The sequence below is a fragment of the Pungitius pungitius genome, chromosome 4 (genome assembly GCF_949316345.1).
Source record: "Pungitius pungitius chromosome 4, fPunPun2.1, whole genome shotgun sequence".
Lineage (NCBI taxonomy): Eukaryota > Metazoa > Chordata > Actinopteri > Perciformes > Gasterosteidae > Pungitius > Pungitius pungitius.
The window spans coordinates 2,182,592-2,193,063 of NC_084903.1; the positions used below are offsets into that span (position 1 = coordinate 2,182,592).

At 46.2% G+C, this 10,472-nt stretch overlaps 1 protein-coding gene across 4 annotated transcripts in view; it reads right to left on the reverse strand.

Annotated features, from left to right (window-relative positions):
* adamtsl3 (ADAMTS-like 3) overlaps window positions 1–10,233 on the reverse strand; it is an 86,292-nt gene extending 76,059 nt beyond the window's left edge. Inside the window, exons 1-2 of one of the 4 annotated variants that reach the window (XM_037488224.2) lie at window positions 9,728–10,233; window positions 7,620–7,734 (exon numbers count right to left, since the gene is read on the reverse strand). In XM_037488224.2, coding sequence (XP_037344121.2) covers window positions 7,620–7,685 — 66 coding nt within the window. In that variant the 5' untranslated portion in view covers window positions 7,686–7,734; window positions 9,728–10,233. Of the gene's footprint in view, window positions 1–7,619; window positions 9,303–9,727 lie in introns of those variants that run through there. The other 3 variants (XM_062561662.1, XM_062561661.1, XM_062561663.1) reach the window with 3 other exon arrangements.
* Window positions 10,234–10,472: the final 239 nt, after the last annotated feature.

Sequence of the window (10,472 nt, forward strand, 5' to 3'; positions counted from 1 at the left end):
TCTAATGTCCACCAGGGTCTTTGAAAAAAATAACTCCACTTCTCTCTTGATTTATTCCCGCAGCAAAAATGGTAAACATGAGTCAATGTTGTCAATCTCTCTTCTGATAAAACGATGATCCATTTGAGTCGGTGCGCTTTAGGGCGGGGCTTAACCCCTTGAGCTCCGCCCCCCTCAGCTGCTGCTTCTATTTCCCAACAAAACAAGTCACCGGCTTTTAAAACTACTAGACGTGAAACTTGGAAGTGGTTGTAAGTGAGTTAGCATTGGCGAGGTTACAAGGACAGAGATGGTGGGAAAGGAATAAGTAAGAAGAATGAGAGGAGGAGGGGGGGCCCGGGGGCCCTGGTGACGGCTCACTGCGATCTGCGTGTTGCAGAGACCTGCGTTGATCTTTTCCCTCCTCACCTTTAGCTGAAATACCAGAGCTGACGTTGAGCCTGAGCTGTGTGTGTGTGTGTGTGTGTGTGTGTGTGTGTGAGATATAAACAAAGCCACTCTCAGAGAGTAGTCTTCTCTCCTAAAGGAACTACACATTTGTTCCTTTGAGGCTGAATGCAAACCACCAAAACAAGACTCACAACAAACGAGAGGCACATGACGCCAAAATGACACATGACTTCATTTAATCTTTGTTCCAGCTGTCGTTTCACGTGGTCAAAATGATATTTTCCCTTAATTGGGTTTGGGTTTCCTTTGAACAGAGCTGGCCCTGAAAGTGTGGAGGACTAAGGGCGAGATGATTGACACTGAAAGCCTTTTCCTGGCTGTGGCGCTAAGGCCGGTTACCGTCTAATGGACACAATTTGTCACAAGTTCACTGAAAAATCTACCAGTGCACAGACCCTCACACTAAAGGGGAATGAAAGACCCCCAACAACAATACAACAATGCACATTCAAGGCTGCTGAGCCCCGCTCCAACCTGGGGGCCCTAATCCTGTCCCTGATGTGCACCCGCGATAAAAGTGGGATCACGCACCAGTTTGTCCCCATTAGCCCTTCCTGCGCTGCAGAGTCGTGGCGATGGGGGACGTTCTCAACGTGCACTTCCACCCCGACTGTCTCCCACGGCTCTGTTCAGCCTGGACTGACTTTATTATGCACCTTTGGGCGCGTCGTCTTGCTTTTCCAGCTGGCCAATAGCCTACGTGGAGGAGGTACTTTTGTGGGGGGGGGGGGCCTCGGCTAAAGGTCAGCGAGGTACTGAGCAGCGCTTTGTATTAAGGGCCCTGTAATGACGGTCATTGGAAAAACTGAGGCCGTGTAAGATGCTAATTACCGTGTGCTAATACAACATTAGTAGTGCTAATGATAGCACTAGCAATTATTCTAGTGTTTGATTATTAAGACACTCGTTAACAACGAGAATAACATTGGAGCCTAATCGTACGTTGTCAAATAAAGTGTGTGTGTGTGTGTGTGTAATTGTGAGATATTTGTACAGATAATAATCACAGTCAATATTGTAACAATGTCAATAGGTAAATTAGTTAAACTGAATGAATGTAAATGATACATTTTTTTCATAAATTAATGCAATCATAACAAACTCATGGTTTTCATACAATTCTTAATAATTTGTCTTAAGTGGACCTAACAACTGCTTTTATATATATATATATATATATATATCTCAAACGTTACAGAAATAAAGTGTGTGTACATTCGAGAAGCAGTTCTGTCAACACACACCGGTGGATTGATGTATTTTTCAACTACCGTCCCCAAAAATGAAATTGTGGAACACATTGTTAGGTAACCTTAAAAAAAAAAAAAAGGTCACCAGAAAAAGAGTCTTTTCTTGTCGTGGTGCCCTTTTGCTTCTACCCGCCGGCTGCTCTGTGCTCCTCCACCACCTCCGTCACCATTCCTCCACACAATGGCCACAGCGCGCCGCATTCCTCCAAGCCATACCTCATCCACTGTTGGCATCACGGACAATGCTGCTCAGAGGAGGGTGAGAGGAAAAGGCTCGGGGATCCCGTCTGGCTGTTGTTCGCGAGTACGTGGGAGGAGGGAGAGGAGGAGGAGGAGGAGGAGGAGGAGGAAGAAGCTGGTGCTGGTGAGGGATTCTGCCTGCGCGGCTTGAGGCGGGAAAAGGCCCAGCCGGTTCTGTCAACGGAGTGTGTTTGAACAGCTGTGAGGCTGAGGGATGACAGGAAGAGGCTGGCACCAGGAAGGCCCGGGCCAACAGGAAACATGAAGCTCCCACGTTGTCACTACACCCTTCTGGCTGCCTTTGTATTCTCCTCTGTCCTCCACCCCTCCCCGGTCCCTCGTGGCTGGGCGATAACGCCGACCAGCGCGCATTGTCTTCTCCTGAGACATTCCCCCGCCTTCCCTATTTTTAGTTTTAAAAGAAAAGGGGGGTCAGTGAGAACCGAACCCCGGAGCGCTGAATGTCGCCGCACGTCTGAAAAAACACCCGGACAATAAAAGGCAATCAGGCGTGATTCTGATCCCACATCAGCTGGGCATAATCCACGCGACCAGCCAAGCGTGCACAGTAGAGCGCCCCCCCCCCCCCCCCACCCCCACCATCACCTCATCCACATTCAGTCACACCACTTTGTTCCAATGTACCCAACACATTCCTTCACTTCTCACTTTACAGCGCAAAGTCCGTATAATACACTTCACCCCTGACCCCACCCGGGCAGGCACCAAACACACCTCCCACAGCCCGGCGACCTGTTGGCCACACGCCAAAAAAAAAAGAAGAAGGTAATATCTGTTGAGCCAATTATTATCACCTGAACATAGGGCTGCACAATTAACCGCATTTTAAGTAATTACAATTTAATGAGTATGATTGTCAGGAATATTGACATTTCATGTAGCTCTGCTACATATCAAATCAAGCGCTTCCTCGAATAAAGGTCAGCCAACCACCAGGCGGAGAGCAAGATGAGAGGAGTCACCCTGCAGCCTCAAATATATAAATAATCCTGATCTCAATATTGATGAAAATTGATATTGGCCTCCATCCTGCAGCCTGACAAGCAGACATCCTGCCCTACACACATGCTCTCTCACCCACACACTGCACCCCCCCCCCCCCGCCCCATCCATTATACAGCTAACTAAGCTATGCTTTTAAAGAATTATCATGCCAGGATACTCCTACATGATGTTAATGGGGGTGTCTCAATATCAGTGAAATGTCAACAACAACAAAACCTCCTCTGTGCTTCATCCCAGGCGGCTTCCTCTCCTCAGCATCCGTTCACTGCTAATTCATTCTGAACCTGTGAGGGTCCGCCTCGTGTTTCTCACCAATAACTGCATTTCACCGCATTACAACTGAACACATCTGGATGAGTTTAGCATTTCGATTCAGCCGATTGTTGGACGCGGTGTCATCACGGTGAGGGAGGAGCATCGGCTTCAGTCAGTTTTGGGAGGGTTACGGAGGGGGAAAAAAAAGAAAAGAAAGCGCTGCGGCTGCATCTGCACCAAATGCCTTCCGCCCCCGGTGGGCTCACGCTGTCTTTCCTCAAAGTAGCAGTCATAATTGGGTTCAATGGTAATTATCCGACCGACTGGACAGCTTATTTACCCTCTATATCTCATTTATTTACTGCGGTTTGCTGTAAATACCGTCTGTTTTCTCTCAGAAAGACGACACTCTGCTGGAACTTTCTGCTCTTGCTCCCAAATAGAAACCATGTTTATGCTGCCGCTCCTTATTATATCATCGCTGTTCTGCTCTTCACTCGTCCCCGTGATGTTTTCCGAACTGAATCCGGACCCATCCCAGGATAAATCAGTCAGCGCTGCCTCTCATTGGAAGGTCCAATGCATGACTCGGCTAGTCACAATATCATTTTATAACATTCTGTCATGAAGTGGCAGTGATCTGTTGGGTTGGGAAGTGAGAAAGCAAATGCTCCAGATTCCTGCCCTTTGTGTGGGGAAGTGCAATGTGATGACAAAAGTTTGGCAGAACCTTGTTACGGTTGTCGTGCCAAGATCTCCGGGGTACCTGGTCCGATGCCATCACAGGACGCCGTGCTGGCTCAGCATCCGCGTGCGATGGGACGCACACAGGGGGCACGACCACCAAAGTGAGCCGCGGGGACGGATCGAAAGAGTGAAAAACATCTGCTGAAAGGCGGGCGAGCAGGAACATGAGAGAGCTGGAATAACTCCCGTCATCTTGGCTAGTGTTCTATTGTTGGTGATCTGGTCTGAAATGAAGCTTAATTGTTGCCTTGGTGACTGTCTTACTTCTCTCTGCCGGGCCGCCATATCGATCGCGTTGAGTCCTTTCAAATATTCTGGGCTGCGAAAAAATCCAATTATTGCCAACAGAATAAAGAAGCACTTCTATGTTCATGTTAAATCGTGTAGAGTTTACTGGAGGAATCCAGACACACACACACACACACTTATGCACACACAACGCACAAGAACTGAATTGTGTTCTCTTTCTTTATTACACAATAAAGTGTGCAATAAGACTTTAAGGCTTGGCAGGTAGCAGACCGTGAGCGTAAGGTCACAGTGTGTGTGTGTGTGTGTTTGACTTATTCAAAGGCAGGTTGGAGCACCTGAATATTAACCTTCCCTCTGCTTTCCGTTATCCTAACTTCCATCCCTCCACATCTCTGTGAGGGGTCAGACATGCAGGCTGCAGCTGAGCCGCCACGGATGAGGAGGGCGGGCAGACGGAGGCTCAAAAGCAGAACACGAGGACAGAGAAGGAGCTGGTCCAATAGTCACAGGAACCAAGTAAGAGCCGAGAAGCACCGGGAGGCTGCTTCGACAGCGGCCAGGTCACTGCAGGTCAACTGTACCACTCTATCGCGCGCACACACACACACACACACACACACACAAACTCTCTCCGTACCAACGTGACCACACAGCTGATTGTGGGAGTAAAAATCCCCGCTACCTGTGTGTCTCTATTAGCGTAGGCATGGGGGCATGAGTAAGCCTGTGCGTTAAAACGCTGGTGGGAGGGGAGATGATAATGAAAAGACGCGCCATTGAAACGAAAACAGCTCGAAAATAATGCTCAAAAGTGACCTATAATCGAATGTATGAATAAATATATGGTAGCCCACGTGAACACGTAAAATAAAGAATACGGTGCATTGTTGAAACTGTCTATTGATCTCGTGTGCTGCGTTTCAGTACCCTGGACAGCACACAAGCACGAACCCGCTACACACAACCAACAGTGCAATCCCTCTGAGAGGAGCTCATGCTTATTCCTCGTCATACACAATGATGCACAATGAATAATGAGGCATTACAGTGCTCATTAGATGTGGAATGTTTAGGATGATGCATGTATAATGATTATGAAAAAAACACTAATTTGGACCATGATTACCAAGCATAGAAGCTTTGAAGTGTCCGTCTCAGTGAAGCCACAGTCGTGGCTGTGTAGATTTTTAAGGATTTGAGTTCCCTCGTGCTTGGGTTTGCTTTGCTGCAGCTCGGACCATAACCTCAGTGCAGGTGCTTCAGACTAAACCATGTCTCTGACTGGGAGTTACTTTGTAAACTGGTCCATGCTCTTTTATTACCTGGCTGCCTGTGATGATTTTGATGGACAGTGGCCCATCTTTACGTTCAAAAGACATGTGTATCTGAAAAATGGTTGTGTACTTTTGAGATTATTTGTGAATTGCAATGTTAGCAGTTGTTAGTAAATAGCATTGGTATTAAGTGGAAACAAAATAATTGCTTTCATTAAAAGAACAGGAAATGAAGCATCCTGTCTCCTACATTATTTCCCAGGGCAAACCAGTCTTGTAGGATGTGTATGTGCATTCTTTGAAAAAGTGTTTGTTTGGTGTGTGAGAGTCGTCCTGCTCACTTGTAGCATTGAGAAGAGCTATAAACAGGTCTAATGTAGATTGTAATAAAGACAGTTCAAACAGAATTAGGACTTTATAATACAAGCTCTAACCAACTTACAATAACTCAATAATACTGCCGATGCCATTTATTTAGGTAAGATAATAGAAATTTTAGTTATGAGCTACAGGATTACTAGAAATATTGGATAATAAGATTCAAAATGTGATAATTCCCATTATAAAAAGCATCTTTCATTGGAATATTACAAACTTTTCTTACACTCTGACCCCCAGTTTTCATGTGCAGTTCAATTAAAGAAAACAGAAAAATACAGTGAGTCCAAATAAACTTTGTTACAATGTTTGACTTATCTTATGTGTTTATTTGTATTAATGCAACTAATAGGAAGGAATACTTTAAATTAGAGTTTAATCCCAACAGTGGTTTCGACACTTCAAATCCACAACTTTTATTGCACTCGATGAATCAACTTTTTTAAAAACCTCAAATTCCAAGGGGCAGTGTTGAGTTTATGAGGCAGAAACACTCTGTCCAAACCCTCATTCTTAAACTCATAGCGCACCATAAAAGCAAGTACTGGTCCTGAAAATAGACGGAAGAATGATTCCTGCCTTTATAAACAAAGATGTTTCCTCTGGCTCGATGATGGAGTCGGCTGTGGTTCCACAGCAGCCTGTTGTCAGGGATTAAGGAGCTGCTATATTTGCCAGAGAAATCCACAATCCTTTTTGCTTCATATAAAGAGGTGACATTTACTCTGCTAATACACATGCACAGAGACACACTACCCAGCAGCGCCTTGACCTGCATTAACAATGTGATTCGGGCTGCTGAGATCCAATTAGCCAACGGGGCTGACAGCCCTAGTGGGAGCCCTAGCAAGGCTTCTGTGGTGTGGTACATGTTCATTTGATCCACTAAATTCTGTGATGATGACACCATGTGAGCCAGAAGGTATGAGAGGAAATCTACAATAACCACACAAAACATACAAGTATCTGTTTGAAGTACAGCGAGGGGTCAGGAATGTGTTTCCCAAAGGTGGTAAATAGAAAATTGTGAAGCCAGTGCAGCCATCTGTCCATTCATTAATCCATCCATCCCTCCATCCAACCATCAGCCTGTCTATTCATCAGTCCATCCATCAATCTATTCATTCATTCAACTATCCACCTATCTATTCATTAATCCATCCATCCCTCCATCCAACCAACAACCTGTCTATACATCAGTCCATCCATCAATCTATTCATCCCTCCATCCAACCATCAACCTGTCTATTCATCAGTCCATCTACCAATCCATCTATCCCTCCATCCAACCATCAACCTGTCTATTCATCAGTCCATCTACCAATCCATCCATCCCTCCATCCAACCATCAACCTGTCTATTCATCAGTCCATCTACCAATCCATCCATCCCTCCATCCAACCATCAACCTGTCTATTCATCAGTCCATCCACCAATCTATTCATCCAACCATCAACCTGTCTATTCACCAGTCCATCCAATCTATTCATCCATTCATCCAACCAACCATCAACCTGTCTATTCATCAGTCCATCCATCAATCCATTCATCCAACCATCAACCTGTCTATTCACCAGTCCATCAATCTATTCATCCATCCATCCTTCCATCTCTCCATCCAACCTTCAACTTGTCTATTCAACCATTCATTTGTCTAGCTGTCCATCCATCTATCCATCTATTCATTCAACCATCCATCCATCCCTCTATTTATCCATCCATCTATCCGTCCATCCATTTGTAGTACCTGGATAGGAGGAAGTGAGAAGAAGATGAAGACAGCCCTCCAGAAGACCAATGACTCCATCTTCATCAGGAATTCCCCCACGTCTGGGTCTCTCTTCAGCTTGGTGAGCTTCAACCTGCGTACGAGAAGTAGAGACATCAAGTTCAAACGTTTCTGCACTCGGCGACTGTGATTACATAACACCACAAAGGTTGTATTTCCAAGAAGAGATTTAAAAAGCATACTCAGATTGAGCTCCACAGCTTAGTCAGTTGAGGCTCTGCAACCATTAGTAGAGCCGAGGATGTCACTTCAGGACTTATTGTGGCTTCTTCTCCAATGAGCAGTGAATTAAAAATGGCCCCGCAAGATTAAACAAACCACAATATAAGAGTTCTTACTATGCAATCTGCAATATCTTATATGCGTAATGTGTTTCTAGCGCTGTCTGTTGTGACCCGCTAACATCCAGCTCCACTTCCACTGTGCATGTCTCACAACCCAAAGCGTGAGGACCATGGAGCAGAGACTGGCTTTTCCTCGAAACCCTCAGTCCAGCCTCCTTCTCGGCTCACTCACACGAACGAAGGAAGGAAAACAACTCAGGATTTGTCTATCTGGGTATTTTACAACTTTTCAGAACCAATCATGTGTTCAAAGGTTGAACTAAAAAATAAATTCTCCACCAATTGACAGATGTCTCTTTCTCAGTGTAATGGTTTAGGGGGAATTCTTTTCAGGCCCAAAGGCATCACAAGACAAACCTTGAAATTGCCATTCCACCTTTTGGCCACTGTGCTAAATTTGCTTCCAACTCGTGCACTACTCCTGGGGACTTCAAACAAGGTAACATACGTGTCATCATCAGCTCGGGGTCCTTCCTTCTCATATGAGGTCACACATGATGATGTGGGAGGGAGTAAACTGATCCACTGGGGGCGTTTAGAACTTGAATTATGAATGTTTCTTGTAAAATATAAGTAACTCAAATGTAAATATGAACGACATGTGCTTTATTTAGAACGATATACAACAGAACGAGTAGGAAGACAAGGCAGTGTCACCTACTCTGCGTCCGAGGGTGGGATCTTTTGTTCCCGTAGTAAGTGGGCTACCAGTAACAGACAATCTTGATTTCATACGCAATCCCATTACTTCACTACTTTGATTTTTAAGCTACCTATTTACTGCGTAGATTTTGAAAATTGGCAGTTTTTCTTGATTGAAATGGAAACCGAAGGGGTCCCCTGGACCTCTTGGCACCTGGCAGTATCCAACAGCCTCCTGTGCTCTGCGCTCCCCCCCCCCCCACCCCCCAAAAGATAGGGGTAAGATGTCGGGGCAGGGTCTCTGGAATCCTCACGAGTATGTTGCCTGATATAATCTCGTAGGACAATTGTCAAAACACTTTTCATTGTTCTGATACTCACAGACTGTGTGATTAAAGAGTGTTTCATTAGGCTCGTCTAGTCTTTAGAGGCACTCAGCATCACAACTAAGCAAACATTAACATTTAGCATCTCTTGGAAAGGAGTTAGTTTAGCCCTCTAGTAAATACAGCGGATCAGATGGTGTCATCTGTAAAGGCCAATCGAAATGTATTTTGTATTTTTTTTATAAACTGCCCCACATTAAGGACTGTTACATCTCATTTTATGGATTTTAATTGATATATTAACTTTAAGTAGAGAGTTGTAATGATGTAAAGGTGACATTTCATGCACATAAGTTTGGGTTCTCTGCCTTTAAAAAACATTCATTCATTTTTCAGCGTTTCATTAAATTATAAATGAAACAAAAGCAACAAGAGTCAGTCCAACGGCAGGTTTTTATGTCTTTATGAACATCACATTCTACAGCAGGAATCCACCTGCGTGCACGAACACCGTGCGCGGCCCCGGCGGATCACCCCCCCCCCCACCATGCGCCTCTCATCCCGAGTGGACCACGAAGCGTGTGCAAAGACCACAGCGACTTTACAAGTTTCTAAAGGTAAATCGACCCCTCCCGCAGCGGTGCGTGTTCGTGGAATCACGCGGATCCGCCGCACCGAGACCCCGCGGGGTGAGTGCGCGGGGATGAGCCTTCCGCTTCCGACCTGGCGTGAGGGAGAGAAATAAACACCTTACCTTCTGAGGAGGGGGGGGGGTCCTGCGCTACCTATGCGCTCCTATGGAGATGCAACATCTGTTATTCTCGACAAGCAGTGCGTGTCTCCGCCGAGTCCCGGGTCCCGGTTCCCGGTTCCCCCAGCGTCCACAGCGCGAGACACACGTGGCCGGGAGGAGGCAGAGAGGGACACAGAGGGACAGAGAGGGACGGCTGCGGTGTCGCAGGAGGTAAAGTGTCTTCAGGCTCCGGGCGGCGGACAACCCGTCAGCCTGCCGGACACGCAACTTGGAGCCATGGGCAAGTCACACGCAGACACGCAGCTTCCGCTAATCCCCTTTCAGAGTAAAACGCACGCGAACACAACGCGCTGTGATGCTGTGACAAACGACGGGCGGGATTGTGTCACAGGTCCACCTAGGGAGGCATTAAGTCGAATGGTATCCTAGAAACACAAGGGCCCTGATCAGATGTGGAATCGAAGTTGGTTTTGAAATGGCTCGTCTGCTGATTCCTATCAGCAAGGAAGCATCAGTGAACGCATTCAACATCCCTAGGGGATTAAGAACACGCTTGAATTTTGAAAGGATGCCCCAAGTCATTTCCGGCCGGACCCTCCTCTGCAGCTTGACGAAACGATGCCCGTCCGCTGTCCCGTGCGGTGCTGAGGAGCAGAACACGTGGGTTCAAATGGTTGTAGTCGGTCTGCTCAGTCCAACACATGTTGGTCACATGTACAGTATTGTCACGTCACAATATGTGTGG